This window comes from Lycium barbarum, chromosome 12 (assembly GCF_019175385.1).
Source record: "Lycium barbarum isolate Lr01 chromosome 12, ASM1917538v2, whole genome shotgun sequence".
NCBI lineage: Eukaryota > Viridiplantae > Streptophyta > Magnoliopsida > Solanales > Solanaceae > Lycium > Lycium barbarum.
The window spans coordinates 93,946,208-93,967,535 of record NC_083348.1 but is presented as its reverse complement, the minus strand read 5'-3'; the positions used below and the strand labels follow the sequence as shown (position 1 = coordinate 93,967,535).

Below are 21,328 nucleotides of genomic sequence, written 5' to 3'. Positions count from 1 at the left end.
CAGAGGCATGATTAATGGCATTAGGGAAAGATTAACTCAGTTAAGGGGTACTGTTTCCTCATTTTTTCCTATTAGTATTACCGGGTGTCTGATCTCCTCGAATGAAAAACATTCGTAACGAAGCATTCATTTTTGACGTAAGAGAATAATGTACAAAACATAGTTAACCACGTCACACACAAGAGAACTACGTACTGGATATCCATCTCTTACGACATGTAGACAACATGCAAACCCAAAAAAGGGGGTGCAAACAGAGAGAGCAGCGGGAGGGGCCAACAAAATAAAGGTAACTCTAAAAACAATGAAAATTGAGATACGGGCAATCACAATCCACAGGAAATGGGCTAAAATAGGAGAGAGTCCCCTCCTAATAGTTCTGCTAAGCTCAGTCATACAAGGTAAATCACAAGACTTGAAAGTATAAGCATCTTTCCTATTTGGAAATGAAACTAAAAGCTTTCATTTACACATTTTCAACCGAGACAACTATATGACCCCTTCCAAAATGTAATACAAGAAAATCACCAAATACGTACTAAATATTTTTCTTTTCTCTAATTGTTTGACTTGAAAGCTTAAAAAACTCCCATTGTTTCATGTTTGTGTACATAAAAATAAAAAGAAACTGCGAGAAGCAGAGGAGCATAATTACTGCCTCAAAGAGGAATGGGTACCTTCTTGGTGGAGTTACCATCAAGTAAACGATATGCAGAAGAAGAGAGAAGGTGATGAGAAAATATTTTAAAGTTGTAAAACGAGAGCGGGTCTCCCTTGTGTCTTCTCTTTGAGCAGGTGCGTTGTACAGGAGGACGAAGAGACCATATAAAGCAATATATGGAAGAATCAATTCATCACGCCTTAGAAGAGGGAACATAGAGAGCAAGGCAAAATAAGTTAGCCAGCGAAAAATAAGAGGCTCGTCAATCGCCAAGAAGCTTGCTGGAAGAAGAGGCAGCAGAATAGATTTCTCATGAACTGTAATGCAGCCACAAAAGGATCAACTAGAGTTATACTGAGATGAGAGAAGCATAATCACATAAGTAGAAATGCATCGATAAGGGAATCAGATCGATTTTTGTACCTTGAAATGAGAAGAAGTAGAATGATAAAGCACTGCTGAGCAGTCCAAACAGGAAGTTTCTTCTGCTCGGCACCAATATTAGCAGCATCATTGAGGGCAGGCATGCGGAAACAGTTGAAACAAGACTAAGAATCCTTAGTGATTGGGTACCGAACAATCTCTTCCACTTCACAATGACTGAAGTGGTGCACCAGAAGTTAGCCACGTAATCCTCGTATATGCCCCTCTCAAAAGGAGCTAGGCGGGAAAGAACCTGCATCAAAAGAAACTGATTCAATAATCTCGCATATTGTGATGGAAATCTTTGCCAAACAAGATGGACAAGGACCCAATCCTCAATCAGGTCGGCTATTTCCATTTAGAAAGGAAGACACAAATATAATCAGGTCACAAATATAATCGCCTAGCAGTCAATAAAGTAGGATGAAAATCATGAGAGATCAGATTTCAAACCCCACCCGAGGCAAAAAGAGCTAGGTGATTTCTTCCAACCTCCCCTAAGCCTTGGAGGAGAGAGTTACTCCGATACCTGTGTTGATGGGAGCTAACAAATACCCGGTGGAACAGTCAAGGTGTGCGCAAGCTAATCATATACCTCCATTGTCAAGAAAAATATAAATTGGTAACCGACTTCAATGGTACGTTCGCTTGACCTTTGAGACTTCTATGCATTTGATTTGTTATGAAGGAAGAAACAACCAGCAGGATTTCTCATTCCATAGACAAGTAACCTCAAATCAATTGCCCCAGAATATGACCCTCTTACCAGTGTTCTCATTCACTCAAAACACCTCCCATCATCCATGCAAAAGCTGACCTCTTTGTGCAATTGTCCTCTTGTACTTTACTACTTAAAGGTTGTTGCTCATATATCTAAAATGAAAAGGCCCACTATATGCTCCTGCAGTCATTCTCATTCTCCTATAGAACTAGTAAACGAGAACACATTCTGTCAAGGGTACTTAACTTTCATCACTAGCTCATTCTTCCTTATTCATTTATTTAATATGACTAGAAATCAATGTTCTGATTTATATGCAAATTCCACCATGTATGTGAAATTAATCCTCCATGCAAAAGTCATTCCCAGGCCAACCTTCTGGGTAGTATGGTAACATCTGCAATTGCCCACTCTAACGCCATTGTGAGGCACTACATCACTTTTTTCATAAAATCAAAAATGACATCCAGCACAATAAGAACTGTTAAAACGTCTATGTTGTTAAGAATTTCTAGCATAATCAATAGAGAAATCCTAAATTGTTTTTTACTGTACGCGCAAGTTTTACAGATGCAATATGCAGATTCAAGAGAACAAGGTAGAACCATTATTTTAAAGGCAAAGGTATGACATTTTACCTCAATCTGGCACGGATATAAACCCTAAGGAAAGAGGCATGTAGAAAAATGAGTTTTAAAATTGTACACATTTAGTACAATACATACTATCTGAATAAAGAAAAAATACTAAAAAGGTTAGAGATGAGGGAATGCTCAGCATTGCTAAAACCTTCCAGATAATTATTTTTTATATAGGTTAAATTTTTGTTTCTTTTATAACCGAGAAATCCAAAAGGCACATGGTGCACGGTTTGAGACCCGGTGGATAATGTCCACCCCCTTCCCCACCCCACCCCACCCACCAACCTCTTCTACCCTTCACCACTTATACCAAGCTTTTGATTATGGTAGGGTTCAACCCATGATGTGTGCCTAATCCACACAATCACGTGTTGCGCTCTTACCACTAGACCAAAGCTCTGGGGGCAAGAACATATTTGTTAAATTAGATGACCTTTGATTTGAATTGTTCTGTTCTTACAGAAATCAACTAAATGGTGACAAAACTCTAGAAAGAAAAGCTCCATTTTCAAATAAACCTAGAAACTAATATTGGCATTGGGACTTTCTGCACTCCTTTTTTAACATAAAGTGAATGTTTATGATACAATTATTAGATAGTTACAAGAAAAATTGTCATACTTGTCATGTTTATTAGGGTAGAAGGCTAGTAAGTAGTCGGGTGTAGTTCTTTCCATTCCCAGAGTATTAGTATTATTCTTGTAGTTAAAGTATGACTAGATTTCTATTACTACTTGTTGTTTCTTTCGCCTCGATTGTTGTATTATTAGATTTCTTAGATTATTACCTTGTTGTTGCTTCTGCTTGTTGCTACTGCCTTCTTTTTCGTCTTTCTCTGATCCGAGGGTCTATCGAAAACCGCCTCTCTACCTTCTCAGAGGTAGGGGTAAAGTCTGCGTACACTCTATCCTCCCCAAACCCCATTTGTGGGATTACACTGGGTTGTTATTGTTGTTGTTGTTTGATGTACAATGTGCCTATAAAAATATGTCGCTTAGAAATTAGAATTCACATGTTCATTCAATTCTTTCTCTGATCCGAGGGTCTATCGGAAACCGCCTCTCTACCTTCTCAGAGGTAGGGGTAAGGTCTGCGTACACTCTACCCTCCCCAAACCCCATTTGTGGGATTACACTGGGTTGTTATTGTAGTTGTTGTTTGATGTACAATGTGCCTATAAAAATATGTCGCTTAGAAATTAGAATTCACATGTTCATTCAATTCTTCTCCCACTTCTCTTTTTTTTTTTTTTGAGGAACGGGTACTGTTGTATTCCTCAGCATTAAGGGTATGCTAGCGACCACCAAAAACAGACTTTTCCCATTTCTCTTATTCTCAGAAAGATTTTAACATAAGTATATCATCTGTTTTCGTTATCTTTTTAGCAAAATTGAGACTCAAAAATCATCCTACTTGCTTAGATTTTTGGGTTGAACAACAAAAAAAAATAAGCCCGATGGAGCTAAATTTACCTCAAGCAAAATTTAGCATGAGTCATGTAATTGTATTTTGAAAAAACATATATAATAATGGTAATTCCTCCAATTATTAGCTGAGGAGATTTTAGGATATTGGATGTCATCTTTCAAACCAAAGGAACCAGTAACCCAAAGCACGTAAATCATGATTCGATGTACTTGTAATTTTAAGCACCGTTGTTTTACCTCCAAAGGTGCTTCCAAAGAATAAAGATATGGCCACCAAATAACAATGAACGTTCCTAACACCGCGAAACCCAATTTCAAGACCTCGAGAAAAGGATTCTGGCGCCTTAAGCACTTTCCAAAGAGATAGCCAAAAAATGCAGGTGCAAAATAGGCACTCATCTGCAGAAAGCAAGATCTGTAAGTAATACTTGATAATACAACGGAGCAGAGGACCAAACACCGATAACTTTAAAGAGTAACACCCAATAAATCTAGTAGATAGTCAAGCATGATAACAAATCTCTGGCATAGTTTTATCATCACATCAAGTTACTCAAGCAAAATATCATAACTTCAACATCAACTTTAAATCACATAGCTAATTCCAGATAATTATTACCCTCCGTTTGATTTTATATGACAACATTTGACTGGGCATGGAGTTTAAGAAAGAAAGACTTATACATAAGCCAAGTATGCACAACATACCAACAATATCTCAGAATCTTCTAGTTTTAGACATGTTATGTTATTCCTATAAGAAAGTGTCATAAAGGGTAAAATGGGAATTTTAAAAACTAAACATTTCAAGTATAAAAAGATATCAATCTTTTTGGAACAAACTAAAAAGGAAAAAAGTATCATATAAAATGATATGAAGGGGGTACTACCTTCTCCTCATTTCAGTTGACACTATTGGACAAGTTTAGGTGAATAAAGACCTGTTATGACTTGCATGCTTTATTCATGGTAGTGGATCATCAATTCTTAGTTAAAACCTATTTGATCCTTGATTCAGCAAACTTGAGAGCCATTTATTCAAAGAGGGAGAGGAAGGCACAGACAGCAGAGAAAGGGAAAGGTCCTACTCAAGCCATCTTGAGGAGATATAGAACAAGCTTACATATTAATAAAGTCACAAGATGCACCTTGTTTCTCAAAGTCAGCTTTCTCCTCTTTTACTAGAAACTGACTGCTATTATTGTTCGAATCTTGACTGGATCCGAATTCCCCAAGCTCTTTGGGGAACTCTACTATAGTCGCACCAGTCTTCCTTCATTTCTTGTGCACATGACTTCACTGCCAATAAATTGGCACATGAAAGCTAAGATCTTTTTACTAATGAGAATTATATGGTCCTACTGATCTTGATTCAACAGCTTCGTAACACAACCATATGTCCTACATTGGTTCAATGTGAAGTTACTTCATAAACTTCCTCCGTGTCGTTTAGTAAAATATACGTGGGAAGCTCATAGCAAATCCTAAAGGCTTAATCTTTATCACTTAGTCCAACACGTCTACTACACTCTTTTTACAAACATGTATAGTAGAACCTTTAAAACCTAGATCTTTGCACTTTTTTCCCTTTCTGTAAACTGCTTTGGTCATTGACTACTTCTTTATGCAGGCTTAGACCCTACTTCGTCTCTCCAGAAATTCGTTCCTTTTCATCTCTCCAGAATGACTCTACTTCCTCTCTATAGAAATTCTATCCTTTTCATCTCTGAAATTGGCTTCATCTTGTTAAGACTCCCACATTGGTTGAGGGTGTCGGATGTATTCTCTTTAAATGGTCTTGGATAATTCTCACCTCATAAACTACCTTTGGAGTTGAGTTAGATTCAAGATCTACTTCTCTTAGGTCATTAAGAATACTACCAAATACAAATTAGTATAGGTATTCAGTCACCACTCAGAAATCAAGCACGGCCAGCACCTCAACCGAGTACCAAGAGATACTATTTTTGTGACATTAGTATAATTATATATCTTAGTTTTTCCACCAAGAAATGAAAAGTTAACTTGCACGTCGACAATTTGGTATCTCTATATCCAAGCACAGATATGTACAAATTACATGTTCAGATTTGCTATGTTAGTTGAGATAAATATGTACAGAAAGAAATGCTACCTGTTTATGGTTAAGAGCAAGAGTGAACAAGATTGAACCAACAATGTCTCTATCAGATAGGATTGCAGACACAGCTGCAACAGTAAGCCCCAAGCTAATACAATTGTACTGTCATCAAAGAAACTCAATCAAAGACCAAATCATTCAAACAAATGAAAAAGCACTTCAAATCCAATTGTCAAATCACAAACCAGGAGACATATAGTACCTGAAAATGACCATGATCAATCAAAATAAGACATGGATTCAACAAAATCATGGCAAAGTGCCACGACATACCACTTTTCGACCCCTCATGAACACCAGAGTAATATACCAGAACAAAATAAATAACAGCAGGAAAAAATATCAGCAAATCGGATAATACCACTGTCCACCGCATTAACAATTTTCTGCATCAAAAACCAACACACGTAAAATTCGTTTAATATCTCATCTTCCCATAGATACTCCAAAAATAGAGTTACATTTCACAGATGATCACTCAACTAATAGTTAAAGTCACTTTTCTTCTTGATATTCAATTTCCTTCAACAAAGAAACCGACTTTGTGAGATAATAACTATTACTTGTGTGACGAGAAATCAAACCCCCCACCACCACCAAATATCAAACCTCCCAAAAATATGGGCAGTAATTATCCGAAAAAGTCAGTTGAAATCAAGAACAAAAATTGACTTTCTGCGATAATAACTAGTATTGGTTTGAGAGAAATCCAACCCCCAAAAATATCAAAACTTTGAAATTGATCTGCCAGGGCATACCCAATATAAGATTCATAGCCACGGGAAGTGTAAAGTTCAACTGATTGTGGATCAAAATATCTTAGAAAAAGGCCATGAATGTAACTCTGATACGCTGTAAGAGGAGGATAATCAAGACCCCAGTATTTCAGATCATTAACAGTGCTATTTCGGTACCACTCTTTAACAGGGAGATTAATGGTAATTTCCATCCAATGCCGCTGAGCTTCGTAATCTCCATACTTAGGCGGAGTTCCAGCGCCTGAATAAGGGTGGATTGATACTGCAAGTCGCACAAAAATAGCAAAGAGAGTGATGCAAATGAAGGAAACTGTAGTGCTTCTTTGAGTCAGAAATGTGAAGATGTTGGATGAGGAATCGTTGTGTGTTGGCTTCTTCTTCTCCATTTTACTCACTGAAATTTCACTGGAGACGACAAACTGCAACTTCAAACTCAATTTCGGGGAACAAGGAATTGGTTCAACCCGAGAAACGAATTCGGGCTGCTCCTGTCACGGAATTTTTTGCTTTTGCTTAAAGACATGTCATTAGTATAAATTATAAATTATTGATTATATTATAATGTTCGTAAACTATTGTAAGGGTTAGTTTTTTTCATTTTAGTATTTTTAGTTCATGCATTACTATTTTTTGCTTTATATTTTTTCTTCATAAAATAGTATACATATAGTTTTTCACATATTATTTATGATAAACTAAAAGTAATTATTGAGCATTTTTATTACTAACATATTTTATGTGGAGATAAATCTTTTTAATATGCCAATCAAACAACCCCTACACATATTTGTTAATAAAGTGATTGTTGACCATGTGTTTAATTATAAAACATTATCTCTACTTTGAGAGTGAGATATTATTGCTTTATTGATATAATAACAACAACAACAACAACAACAACAGTATTAATATTAATAATAATAATAATAATAGTAGTAATTAAAAAAAACACACATTCCAAATGTGATTGCATCGTGATGCCTAAGTACTATGATCTAAGATCGTTGTACCGAGTAATTTGATCATAATCTTTTACCATAAAAATGGATGCATGTGTGGCAACACCAACTATGAGAAATTCGCTAATTGACATGTGGAGTGTGAATAATGACCGTGGTGGCTAGATGCGGGTAAGTGGCATGAAATACATATGATGAGCAACAATAATAATTAAAGAGCATAATAGCATGTCATCACGTTGTTGAGATCTCGTATAAAGATGTCCCTAACCTGTAAATGAACCTTATGAGCTTCTAAGATATCTTTTAGTTCATAAGCAATAATATCTCGGTTATATACATGTGACCTTTTATCGGGGTAAATTTTCTATCTTATCGAATGCTTTACAAAAATAAATTCCACAAACTAATCATGAATATTCGTCATGAAAATACCGAATGCTTTACAAAAATAAATTCCACAAACTAATCATGAATATTCGTCATGAAAATACCGAATGCTTGAAATATCAAGCCCCTGTCCACAAGTCATCCTCAGGCCAAATTAAATAACACTCACTATAATGTCATGTTTGGAAGGAAGAGTCAGGATTATCCCATAAGAGCCAAAAATGACCAAAATGCTACTCTAGCACAATAAATTTCATTTTATTTGATTTTGTTATGTGATGTTTATCGTTAAGTTTTATATAGGATTGCATATAAGCAAATTAAAAGTGATAATAATTTGTTATGCAATCCTTGTTACCAAGACAAGATGAAAAAAAAAAATCCAATTCCTTATCACTTAATAAGATTTAATTTTGAGGATAGAGATTATACAATTTCTATTCACGTATGTATGTTTTTCTTTACTCCACGCAATTTATTGTTAGGATATCCAATTGATGCAACGAACATTTCACAATATGAAATTTAATATTTGGCTGAAGTAGCAATCACAAAAAAAAAAAAGGACATAAGAATTAGTGATATTTCTCTCATTGATAAACTACATACATTATTTCCTAATATAAGCGCTCTTTTGTCATTACACCTAAGATTGTATGGCGAATTTAGAAATATTAGACATTATCCAACAATATTTTATAATAATAACGTTTATATTTCGTCAACTCGATTACGTATCAAGTAGCTCTGCTTGATACAAAAAGGTACAAATAACATAAGGCATTTCAATTCCCGACCATTTTACCATCTTAGGCCTATATATGTTTGAATTTGATTTTTGAAGATTCAATATACAAGAAAATAAAAGACAACGTGATTAACTACGTAGCTGTACGAGGAGAATTTTGGATTTGATAGGTGAAAGAATCAGGTGATGACACATGGCAATAGGGACATGTCTGAGTCGGCAGAGAAATTCGGTTCATGCGCCCGATTAGCGTGCATCTTGACCCAACAATCACTGAGATCATAGCTCTAGAGAAGAGGAACCGAGCATAGGGTATTGACCAGACAAGATAAGCCCCGGAGGTTAGCCGTTATAAAAGATTCCTAGGACGTTGCCACCGTTACTCAACGTTGATAATGGACATTAAATGAGCTAAATGAAGAATGTGATTCATGAAAGAGATTTGAATTCTGATCAACATACGGGCATCACGCTTATACTTGTAATTCTTGAAGTTCTTGCTCATCTTTAGTTTCATTTCAGTATTGTGTTACTCCGTTTGACGGCCGTTCCCGACGGCTTTGTCAACCTATAACATAAAAATTCAAACTACTTTTATTCAATTATATAATTCTTGTTATTTTGTCCTTCGGTCATACAATTTTCTTACGTTTCTTGTCAGTTCAATTTAATCATCTCAATCCTCGTGTTCACAAATCACGTGTACAAATTCAAACTGTACTGTTTTAAGGATAACAATAGCATTTTAAGGAATCACACAGTTAAATCATGATGCATTCGTAAAAACACCTAAGCAGTATATACAACTTAAACTCCATCTTAAATGATAACTAACATTGAACATAGATTATAGTCTTAGTTAGATACTGCTGATAACAGTAAACCGAAGATACAGTGAAGTTGCACCCTACGTGGCATCATATTATTGGTCAAATGATTTGGGTTGCCAAAGGAAAGGACGGGCGGTGACCAGATAATTGCCTTTGCTTGGACTATATAAACCACGACAGAAACGTTTTCACAGTGGCTCCGACTTCACATTTTCTTCTCTCCCGAGAATTTACACGTGGCTGTCAGTTGAGGAACAGGTTAAACAAGAGGTTGAAGATGAAGATTTTTGTGAAAACTTTGAAAGGCACTCATTTTGAGATCGAAGTAAAACCCGAAGATAATGTAATTAACTACTATTACTTTTTTCTCTTATATTTCTATTCGTTTATGCTGCTGGAACATGCTTATTCGTCTGTAATCTAATGTGTGTATCAAATTAAATGGCTCTTAGCGGCATTCGAGTATGATTAGGGTTTTGAGTGGCAGCTCATGTGGTTTTAGGGCGTTACTTTGGTAGTAATTCTGAATGTGTATCTGTTTTTGTTCGAGGTTAAGTTATGCTCTTCAGTATACGTGTGAATGCTGCTTATTAATATTTTTTCGGGACATACATACATACATATGTGACTGCTTGTATACTACTTAATTTGGTGTTCCTTGGATAGTTGTTTCTTAGTTAGCAGTTTTAATTGCTGCACTGCAAATACTACACTACTTGACTGCTGGTGCTGTAAAACTGCTTTTGGTGCCATTTGGCATAATGCCCACGGTAATTTGACTAGTTGCATACTAGTTAGGTTGCAAAAGAAAGCTTCAAGTTGTTGTTTGTTCAAGAGGTGTAAGCTTGGGTATTCAACAACACACCCCAGTGTAATCCCACAAGAGGGGTTTGGGGAGGGTAGAATGTACGCAGACCTTACCCCTACCTTGGGACGTAGAGCTTGGGTATAGTTTATCTTTTTCTTTTTTTTCTTTTTTTTTGGGGGTGGGGGTGGGGGGGGGGGGGGATGATCGTGGAATAGTTTTTCATTATCCAATGTATTCGAAGCTGCATTATTTATTTCTATGGTAATGGTTCCTCTTCCCCCTCCCCTGCTTGTTCTTTTTCTTTTTTGCATAAGCTAATGTACCAGTATGGCTAATCAGGTTGTGGATGTGAAGAAAAACATAGAATCAGTTCAGGGGCAAGATGTCTACCCTGCTGCACAACAGATGCTTATCCATCAGGGTAAAGTTCTCAAGGACACTACAACACTTGAGGAAAACAAAGTTGCTGAAAATAGTTTTGTGGTCATTATGCTTTCCAAGGTACCAACTATGCAGTTACATGCATGTGCTGAAACATCGGCTTTTCTATTGTTTGGCTTGAGAAAACCTGTTGTTTAAGGGAAGGATTTGAAATTGCAAGGGTAGTTTTTCTTCTGTGAGCTGTGCGAATGTCTTTTTATATGTTGGCTAATGCTGGCACTGTCCATATTTTCGTGGTCATTGTAGAATAAGGTCTCATCAACTGGAACCTCTTCTACACCGGCAGCTCCTTCAAATACTGTGAGATCTTAATTACCTTCCTAGGTTCAGATCGTTCTCTTGCTTGCTTGCACCTCGACCACCCTCCTCTTTGCTTTCAGAACAAACATTTCTTTGCTTTAGATGCATTTATGCACTTCTAACTATTGGTGGGTGTGGCGATCTTCAGCCCTGGTTTGATGCTTGAGACTACATTTAAGTCATTTTTGTAACATAATTTATTGCGGGAAGAGAATAAGGACATTAGTGCTTTGAGAAGTGGCCATATTTTCATTCTCTTGTAGAGTATCAATTCACATGCCATTCCTGTGTAGCAAGTGTAACAATTCTTATTTAAACAATTGAAATGGTTATGTTAATCTAGATTTTGAGAGCTGATAACATCTGGTTGAATAGGCACAACCTGCTGATTCCACTGACCAAGCTAGACAGACGATAACAGCACCTCAAGCTACTGCTGCAAGTGCTGCACCGTAAGTTTCTCATCCTTGATTTTTTCACTGGTCGGCTGTACCTTTTTTTTTTTTTTTTCCTTTTTGCTGTTTTTGTGGGTTTAGTTTTAAGATTTGTTTGCTCTGCAGTCCACAATCTGCTTTTGAGTCTGCTCCTGCCCCTGTGCCTGTGCCTGCTGCTGCTAGGTGAACACATATGACATGCTTGTCTAGGGAATTGCCTATTGATTATATTCGTTTTTACTATGTGAGTAGTCTTATCTTTATTTGAGTATTACTCCTTTTTGCAAACAGTCCTGTAACAGATGTGTATGACCAAGCAGCATCAAACCTTGTTGCTGGAAGTAACTTGGAGGGCACAGTTCAACAAATTCTTGATATGGGTGGTGGAAGCTGGGATAGGGATACAGTTGTGCGTGCTTTACGTGCTGCATATAACAATCCAGAGAGAGCTGTTGAATACTTGTATTCTGTGAGTCTGCAGCTAGCTTTTCTTTTGAGATCTTTCTTCGTGTTCATTTTCTTGCACCTCATTCCTCGTTAGAGTTTTCCATGAGGTAAACTCAAATTTACGCTGGTAGTGTTTGACTTATTCTCCTTTCTGCATATGGCCACCATCCTTCCCTCTCTTTGGTGTCTGACCACCTTCCTTCCCTCTATTTGGTGTCCTCTTTTCCTGGCTTCCAAATAATTGAGGAAATATTTTTTTGATGACATGGGAACCCGCAGCCGCTACCCTTTTGGGTGCGCACAGGGTAAACCCAACTCCTGTGCAATAGCTCGCAAACCACACAGGAGAGGTAACCCGCACTAGGCAAGTCCGGTGCGACGAGCTCGACCTAGAAGACAAATCCCCTGCTGTCGTAGGCAGGGGGTTTCGAACTTGAGACCTGTTGGAATTAAATCAAGATTACTAATCCAAAGTTGTTTAGAATTGGTATTTGGTATTTATTTAATTCATATTTAGTTAGGATTTATTTGTCTAGTTCATATTGGAATGGGTTTTCTAGTCCTAGTCTATTTTGGTTTCTAGTATTATAAATAGGGATGCTATGTCACATATTTTATTGTAGTGAGATTCAAGAGTTTTTGAGTTATTAAGTAAAGTCTCCTATCTTCTCTCTCTAGTTTGATAAACTTTTTCTATATAGCCATTGTTGAGTCTTCCGCTTGTGCTTATATTATTCCTTTGAGTATTTTTATTTCCTTCAAATTGGTATCAGAGCCTGTGTGAGATCCGACACATAAAAGAATATGAATATTCCATATTTACCAGGTTGTCCCGTTTTTGTGTTTGATGGCAAAAATAATTTTGAGAGTTGGTATTAACAGATGAAGAATTTCTTCAATGTTGTTGGGCTCTGGTCCATTATTGATGAAGGGTTCGTGGAAACCCCAGAAGGCACAACATTGACTGGTGAAGCAGCTACACAATTGGAGAAAAATATGCAATTGAATTATAAGGCATTCTACTACCTCAATAGCAAAGTCCAATTGCATGTATATAACAAATATTTACATGCAAAATCAGCAAAAGAGGCTTGGACAATATTGGTGAAATCATATAGGCGTGCTGCAGATGTGAAGAGAGAGAAACTTCAAGAGCTTTGGAGACAGTATAAGTTGGCCCAGATGAAACCAGAATCTGTCAAGAATTATAAAAATAGTTAATGATATGAAGGCCAATGGAGAAGTATTGGAAGATGTTAAAGTTGTTGAGAAGATATTGCAGTCTCTAAGATTAGAATTTCACATTAAGAAAACAGATATTGAGGCAACCCAGGATCTTAATACGTTGAGAGTTGATGATCTAGAAGATGAATTGGTGGCATATGAGATGTCATTGAATCGGCAAACACATGAGATAGTGGATGAGGCATTGCAAACAAAGGATGAACCAAAAGATAAAGAAGAGTCATTGAATCTGGCAAAAATAAATGAAGAAGGCCAGAATTCAGAAATTATGAAGAAAAGAAGAGAAGGTAGAGGTAATTTTTGTTGTGGTATAGATGTCTTTGATTGCAACGCAGAATCCAATAATGTTCAAATGGATTTATCAATGATTTCTGGGATAGCTAAAAAGGATAATTTGATTGGGACTGATGCTCTTTCGGTAGAGGCTACTAGTGTTTTAAGTAATGAAATATGTAATAGACATGATTGGTCTATACAATGTGAGGCTATTGAAAAAGGAATAGAAGTACCCGCCATTATCACACAAGAAAAATTGTTTGAAGGTATTGAAGATGAATCTAGTGATGAAAGAAGCAAAAGAGTTCATCAAGAGCAAGTTTTTGATGATTTACCCAAAATTGAAGCAGAAATAATTAAGGGTCCAGATCCACAATTGACGTGCATGATTCTGGATATTGAAAACACAATCAATTTTGAACCATTATTTGAGATTGTATATTTTGAGGAGCTTGAAGAAAAATTATTTGTTGATGATACTGCTCTACCACCTATTGAAAGGTCAACTAGAGTCGGATGGGCACACAAGACCAAGTACAAATCAAGTGAAGAAGCAGATGATTTTAAATCAAGACGAGTTATTGAAGGATACAAAAAGAAGAACAAATATGCTCATGATATTTTGAAGATGGAGAAAGCCAAATTAACTTTGAATGTTGTTGAAGAGAAACTGAAGCTGACTAATGATGGCACTCGCAAGTTTGTTGATGCTACGTACTTCAGGAAATTGTTCGAGAGTCTGAGGTGGTTGACTTCTACAAGATATGATACTGTTAAGGGCACGCTCAAGGTTGAAGATCTTGGTTTAAGGGAGGCTATGTTGGAATTAAACCAAGATTACTAATCCAAAGTTGTTTAGAATTGGTATTTGGTATTTATTTAATTCATATTTAGTTAGGATTTATTTGTCTAGTTCATGTTGGAATGGGTTTTCTAGTCCTAGTCTATTTTGGTTTCTAGTATTATAAATAGGGATGCTATGTCACATATTTTATTGTAGTGAGATTCAAGAGTTTTTGAGTTATTAAGTAAAGTCTCCTACCTTCTCTCTCTAGTTTGATAAACTTCTTCTATATAGTCATTGTTGAGTCTTCCGCTTGTGCTTATATTATTCCTTTGAGTATTTTAATTTCCTTCAAGACCTCCATTATGAATGCCCCATGCTCAACCAACTGAGCCACCCTTGCGGGTATAATTGAGGAAATTTTTCTTTCACTATTCTTATTTTATTGGTTAATATGATGAATCAAATTGTCTGGCTAATGTGAGAGTGATGTAAGATTGATTCATCTTCTCCTAAAAAATGCCCTTCCATTGCGTTTCTTTCTAGGTCATCCAAAACACGGCCTCCTAAACCTTGTGCATTGCATTGCCTTTATAGTTTATTCATCCCTAGAGCTTCATATCCATCTAAACCTGTTTTGCTAGGAAATGGGACTGATTCATGAAGTAAGAAAATATAGTTATATGGTCCCAATGTTACCTTATTCAAAAAAAAAAAAAAATAGTTATATGGTCCCAGTTTGTGCCCTTAGTAAGTCAGATACTGGTATGCTCCTTTATTTTCTGTGGTTGCATCTTTTACCTATCCTGAAAACACATGAATTTCTTTCAGGGTATTCCTGCTCAACCTGAAATCCCACCTGTTGCCCGTGCGCCCGCTGCTCCTGCCACTACTGATCCTACCAGTGGACAAGCTGTAAACCCTTCAGCTCAGGAGGCTTCACAAGCAACAGTTCCTCCCAGTGGACCAAATGCTAATCCTTTAGATCTGTTTCCTCAGGTAGTAAATATACCTGGAATTTTAAACTTGCCTAATTATTCGTTGTGGCCTTATCCTAAATTTGTATTTACCCAATCAGGGTCTAACAAATGTGGGCTCAAATGCTGGTGCTGGAAATTTGGATTTTCTTCGCAATAGTCCACAGGTGAGTTATACGCTTTCTCCAAATTAGATTTTATAAATTTGAAAGCATAATTTCTTATCCTTCTCCTTTTACAGTTCCAGGCCCTTCGCGCAATGGTGCAAGCCAATCCACAAATCTTGCAGGTATTGAAATTATGCTAAGATCAGTTGTTTGTTTGCTCCTAGTATTTTCAGACTTGCTAGAACCATGACTTTTGTTTATCTGCAGCCTATGCTCCAAGAGTTGGGTAAGCAAAATCCGCATTTGATTCGACTTATTCAAGAGCATCAACCCGACTTCCTCCGCCTCATCAATGAACCTGTTGAAGGGGAGGGGTGAGAACGTTTGCTATTCGTCTTTTGATTTGAGACAAATCCATTTTTCTACTGAAAGTGCTTTTAATAGGACTGCATTTAAAAACTGGTTTTATGTGTCTTGAGTCATTCTATTCTAGATCCTTTCTTTACCATCTTGTGTCTGTATGCGAGACTGATTTCTCATTATATATGGAGTATCAGGAATGCGTTAGGGCAGACAGCGGGAGCAATACCACAAGCTGTGACTGTTACACCTGAAGAGCGTGAGGCTATTGAACGTGTATGTTACTTATTTGTTCTTTAGCTTGCATCAGATAAAGTGTTCTGTGGTAGAAGCTTATTTCGTAATAAATTCTATGAAGGGGTAGAGTTTCGTTGGGAACTTAAATGGGTAATTCACTGTTGCAAATATTTTGACGTAACACCAGGCCATATTGATAGTTGGCTTTTGGATTACGACACAACCATTTTGTGAAAGGAGACAGAGGCATTGCATTTTGCAATTATTGATGGTTTACTGTGAATGCTTTTACTTTGATAGCTGAAAATGCTGATGGATCTGCGCGGCAAGATTGTCAGCTAACATACTTTTCTTGTACTTTGTTAATTATGCTTTGTGATATTGTTTTGGCAGCTTGAAGCTATGGGGTTCGATCGAGCTTTAGTATTGGAAGTATATTTCGCGTGCAACAAAAATGAGGAGCTGGCTGCAAACTATCTGTTAGATCACATGCATGAGTTTGATGAATGACATTGGTTAGAACAGGGTGCTATTTGACCTGTTTTAGTTTCCATTATACTAGTTTTGCTTCTCTTCATTTTAAATCTATGACACCCTATATATCTTGCCATGTGGAGTACATTTTATTTCCTGCAGCGGCTAACCTTGGATACTCGGACCCTTTGTATAATGGATCATTTATATCAGTAAAATCGTGCCGGCGAACTCTCTCGTCATTCCTCAAGTAAGACTAGGTGTCACTGTCTTTTTCGATTTGGGTGGCTGCTAGTTATGGCTACTCAATCGCCAAATCGATTTCTTGCCTTGGTGTCTTTTGTGTTTAATTTACAGGATGTGAACTTAATATCCCTCGTCTGACGTCTCAAATGCTGATAGTTACTTGACTAAGTACCTGGACATGAAACCTCAAGATTGTTATTTCTTCATTTATAGGGCAAGGAGAGGTGTACTATAATTTGTACCCCCCTCAAACAGATAGAAGTCATCTCGTATATAAATAGCCATTCCTTAAAGTGCAAGGAGTATATTAGTGGATATTCACTATTCAATCAAATGTGTAACGTTAATATAGTGAGATTACCACAGTCCAGAGGAGAGTTTCCTCCGAGCTGGCTCTCTGCTGTGACAATCAAATCCTTTTTGTTTTTTCCAACTTTCTAGTAAAAGAATTACTATGGAAGGGAAATTAGTCTATCCCTTGGGATATTATGATGGTCCTTTTTTATATTTCTTCTGTTGCTTTTCACTGAGCTACGCCACAATTCTTATATTTATGGCGTTTTTGGTACCGAACAAAATAAATAGAAACCTTCTCTACTTTATTTCCCATTATGTCAAATCTTATTTTTATATAGGTTACGCAAAACTATTGAGAACAACATATTTCACTTTAAACTTTTAGCAATGTATATTTGTCAATGAGTGGCTGCCAGTATAATTTTAAACGTATGTCATATAACATAGAGACAGTATTTCTTGCTTAATAGTCACTGCGAAAGGAAAAACCAAGCATGAAATAGCTTTGACTGTGCATTCAAAAAATTTAAAACCTGTTTTTTTTTTTTTTTTTTTTTAGTGCATTCGAAAATTTTAAAACCTGTTTTTTTTTTGTAGTTCCTGGTGGTTTCTTACATGGTGGTTCAGAAATTTCACAATTGAAAAGATTAGTACAATTGCTTTGGTTGCCCCTTGGTGGTTGGAGAGGGTCGAAAGATGGGAAGCTTCAACTAATCAACTCCTATAAAATAAGTTCTACAACATTCAACCTCTGAGTGAAGAAAGAAAAATATAACTGGAAAGTGAAAGCTTAAAAAAGAACGAAATCAATCATGCTGAACAGGTCACAAAATAGTTGTTGGACTGGTTAATAAACAGGAAAACGTCTTTATCTAAAAGTAAACGGGAAAAAGTGTAAAAAGACTGCCAGCAAATCGAAGTATTCCTTCCACGACAGCCGTCAAGGATCCGTGAATTGAACTAAGTTGTTGACAACTTCAAAGGTTGAAAAAATAGATTTTAACACGTTATAAAAACAAAGGGAATTAAGAAATCAAATTGTCAACTACAACTGCTTATCTTCAACATGACTTCTTCAATTGCATGTGTCTGTGTGTTGATATATAAACAAGATTTCACTCCATTTTGTAGTAAGTAGCAGCCTCTCTCAACACACTTCCTACTAGAATACCAAGAAACAATCACACAAACATGGGACTCTTTGGAAGAAAATTCAAGGCATCAAAAGTTACAACACTGGCTAACCTTGCCATTTCAAGGATTGCCATTCTCAAAAATCAGCACCAGGTTAGGTGCTCACTAGCCCTTTCTGACGTTGCTCAACTGCTCCATCTTGGTCGCCAAGGAGACGCCCTTCATCGAGTAAGTCCCCAGAATATACCCCATTCCTCCTTTCTCTTCTACCTTTCTTATGTTCTCCTCCTCACATCATCATTTTTACTTATCAGGTTGAACATGTTATCAAGGAACAGAACGCTGTAGATGCACTTGCAATGATGGAAAACTACTGCCATCTCCTAATAGAAAAAAGGGTGCTGATAAAAACTCAAGGGTGAGTACTTCTCGTATCTTATCGATATCTACTACTAGAAGAATCCTGCCATCTTTTTTTTCCAATGCTTGACAATATACCCACCTATTTTTAAACAGGGAATGTCCTGAGGAGCTTGCAGAGGCAATCTCAAGCTTGATTTTTGTGGCTTCAAGATGGGGAGAGTTCCCAGAGCTTCATGAACTTCGGGAGATTTTCACGTCAAGATATGGGAATGAATTTGCGGCTCAATGTGTTGAATTAAGAAATAATTGTAGCGTGCAGCCAAAGGTAGGATCTGAATGATTGTGCGCTTTATTTTCTCGTCCCCTCTAAAATGTAAAATCTATAGGAGATTTGAGTTCTCAAACTAATCTGATCATGAAATTTCTCCAGATGATACCCAAGCTATCAAAACGTCACTCAGGATCAGAGAAAAGAAAGAATATGCTTAATGATATTGCTGCTAATTGTGGTATCACTCTGTGTGTAGAGGATGAGACTTCTCACATATCACAATCGAGGCCAGAGGTTAACAGTGAGAATGACTGTGCTAAAGGTATTTTCTTGACTATTTATATTAGCAATTACTACTTGTGAGTGGAACTTCAAATGCTTACTTTATAAACAAAATGATTGAAACTTCAAATGGAATGACACTTTTTTGCCATTACAGGTCAAGAGGGATCTCAACAAGGCATAGAAGCAGCTTCGGTTATCATATTGGAGGATAGTCAGATAGTACAAAATGCCTGATGCTTCTCTATCAGCAGCTAATGCAATAGCAGCACTAAGCAAGAATTGTTTGGATTTATCCAAGCCTAACAAGGGAAATCATTAGGGCATGGTTGACTGGAAAGCATCTTTGCAATCATGCAACTGTAACGCGTTCGGAAGGGACAAAGTCGAGAACGGATGCAACAGGGCTCAGCGAAAAAAAAAGCATCCGCACACAATGTTACAGGAAAACAACGATAGAGCAGCTGCATGCGACAGACCGGAATGAACTGCTACCTCCAGCATCAGACCCATTGGTGCTGCATCGAGTGCCTAGCTAGAGCTTCTTCACATTCTTTTCTTAGATAGGAATTTGCTTGTTTGTGTGTGGTGCAGTTGGTTTTGGTTGCCGGGGGGCGGGGGTGTAAGGGAGTTGGCAGAGCTCTTAGCTTTATGTTTAAACCAGATCATTTCTGCAGATGGTTTATGCGGACAGACAACATGCGTATAGATATAGAACAGTAAACAATCACATTCTTTCTGCAAAATTTAGAGTTTGGGAGATGATACTTCTATTGGATAAAGAAAATGTGCAATTGGATCTTCAATCAGATAGATAAGTTAACAGCACGAAATTTCTATCCCTATATGAAAGTCTGTCAACCTGTATAAGAATAGGAATAACACATAATCTATATATAATATAAAGCTATGCATAGACAATCCTATGTGGCACCTCTCTATAGCCTCCATTAGCATTTATCTTTTTTCTCATTTTTTTGGCTTTTAAGTAATTTTTTATTAGAATTTAATATATTTATGTGATTATATAGAATTTAATGTTTACCTATAATGACAAAATTAATATCAATAAAGGCAATGACTAATTATGAAGTTAACAAAGAAAAACAAAGAACTTTCCCACTCCCCACGTCTGATATAACTTACTCCTCTTGACTCCTTCCGGTAATTAATTGTGATTAATTTGTAGTAATTTTTTCTTAGTAAAAGCAAAGGACTCCCCCTCTCCCCACTTCTAAGTTTACTAATTGCTGAAATTCTTCTTCGTTAGTATTTAAATAGTTTAGTTTTGTGTTAGTTTTAAAAGTGCTCCAAATGTACGAATTTATACATCATAATCTATTATTTCCGTAATCGTCTTCAAACTAAATTCAGGTGAGAATTCTCTTTACATATCTCTCCGAATCATTTTTGTTAGTTTGTTTCCTTTGAATTGAGTTGATTTTTTCTTACCAACTTAATTATGATTATTAGAAATTCTGATCATTTGGAAAATTAATTGTTGAAGCTTTTTGCTCCTTTCTTTTTGTGTTTGTCTATTAATTATGTATTGTCGATATGTAAAATTCTTATATGTAAGGTGTTTTTGTTATACAAAATTGCATTTTAGTTGGACGATTGCTTTTGTCTTTTGTCTTTTTTTTTTTTCTTTTTTCCTGATGGAAAGATAATGTTTGGGTGTTTTTTTCTTAATGCACTTTTTTTTTACCTTTGAGTAGCATCTAATCTATATAAATATATAAAGCAAAGACATGGGGCAGGTGATGTGGCACTCCCTTAAGCTAGAATTTCTAATTTTTTTTCTCAATTTTTTGAGTTTTCTCTAATTTTCTCAAGCACAAAAATTACTCTTTTAAAATGATGGTGCCTTTTCGGAACCAAAACCGTTTACTACTTTATAACTTCTGGTGCCTTTTTACTCTCTAGAGCGTGAGTTACATTAATTGTCTAACTTTATCTTTTACTATCCCACGCACCGTTTTGGATTTATTCTCCCTTTCTTGCTTCTATTTCATTTTCACCTATTCAATTATTTATTTTTATGTTAATGACAGATTCCATTCATCTTACTGTTCCATCTAATTCTCACTTTCAGTTTTCACCGCTAAATTCAATGTGATAAAGTGAAAGTAAATAAAGGCGTAATG

The 21,328-nt window shown here is 36.5% G+C and overlaps 3 protein-coding genes across 6 annotated transcripts; 2 read left to right on the top strand and 1 right to left on the bottom strand.

Annotated features, from left to right (window-relative positions):
* Positions 1 to 285: 285 nt before the first annotated feature.
* LOC132622909 (probable dolichyl pyrophosphate Man9GlcNAc2 alpha-1,3-glucosyltransferase) lies at positions 286 to 7,296 on the bottom strand. The gene is made up of 6 exons (XM_060337590.1): positions 6,772 to 7,296; positions 6,216 to 6,399; positions 6,008 to 6,115; positions 4,111 to 4,272; positions 1,085 to 1,337; positions 286 to 978 (listed from the first exon to the last, which is right to left on the bottom strand). The coding sequence occupies exons 1-6, from the start codon at positions 7,155 to 7,157 to the stop codon at positions 539 to 541; spliced, it is 1,533 nt and encodes a 510-aa protein (XP_060193573.1). The 5' UTR covers positions 7,158 to 7,296; the 3' UTR covers positions 286 to 538.
* A 2,405-nt stretch (positions 7,297 to 9,701) lies between these two features.
* Positions 9,702 to 16,819, top strand: LOC132621063 (ubiquitin receptor RAD23d-like). 3 transcript variants are annotated; one of them, XR_009575402.1, is made up of 12 exons: positions 9,702 to 10,041; positions 10,846 to 11,007; positions 11,194 to 11,247; positions 11,623 to 11,699; positions 11,808 to 11,864; positions 11,973 to 12,150; positions 15,265 to 15,432; positions 15,512 to 15,577; positions 15,652 to 15,699; positions 15,785 to 15,803; positions 16,075 to 16,153; positions 16,508 to 16,672. XR_009575402.1 is itself a non-coding variant. In XM_060335193.1 (12 exons), the coding sequence occupies exons 1-12, from the start codon at positions 9,976 to 9,978 to the stop codon at positions 16,622 to 16,624; spliced, it is 1,179 nt and encodes a 392-aa protein (XP_060191176.1). In that variant the 5' UTR covers positions 9,709 to 9,975; the 3' UTR covers positions 16,625 to 16,819. The 3 variants fall into 3 exon arrangements, 2 of the variants coding, with proteins under 2 accessions (XP_060191176.1, XP_060191177.1); XM_060335193.1 differs by having other exon boundaries at positions 9,709 to 10,041; positions 15,785 to 15,891; positions 16,508 to 16,819; XM_060335194.1 differs by lacking the exon at positions 11,194 to 11,247 and having other exon boundaries at positions 9,712 to 10,041; positions 15,785 to 15,891; positions 16,508 to 16,819.
* On the top strand, positions 16,699 to 20,116 carry LOC132621066 (uncharacterized). Of its 2 annotated transcripts, XM_060335196.1 has the most exons (6): positions 16,699 to 16,838; positions 18,263 to 18,493; positions 18,580 to 18,683; positions 18,782 to 18,953; positions 19,059 to 19,221; positions 19,339 to 20,116. In XM_060335196.1, exons 2-6 carry the CDS (start codon positions 18,323 to 18,325, stop codon positions 19,416 to 19,418), a joined length of 690 nt encoding a protein of 229 aa, XP_060191179.1. In that variant the 5' UTR covers positions 16,699 to 16,838; positions 18,263 to 18,322; the 3' UTR covers positions 19,419 to 20,116. The 2 variants fall into 2 exon arrangements, with proteins under 2 accessions (XP_060191179.1, XP_060191180.1); XM_060335197.1 differs by lacking the exon at positions 16,699 to 16,838 and having other exon boundaries at positions 17,861 to 18,493.
* The last annotated feature ends 1,212 nt before the right edge of the window (positions 20,117 to 21,328 follow it).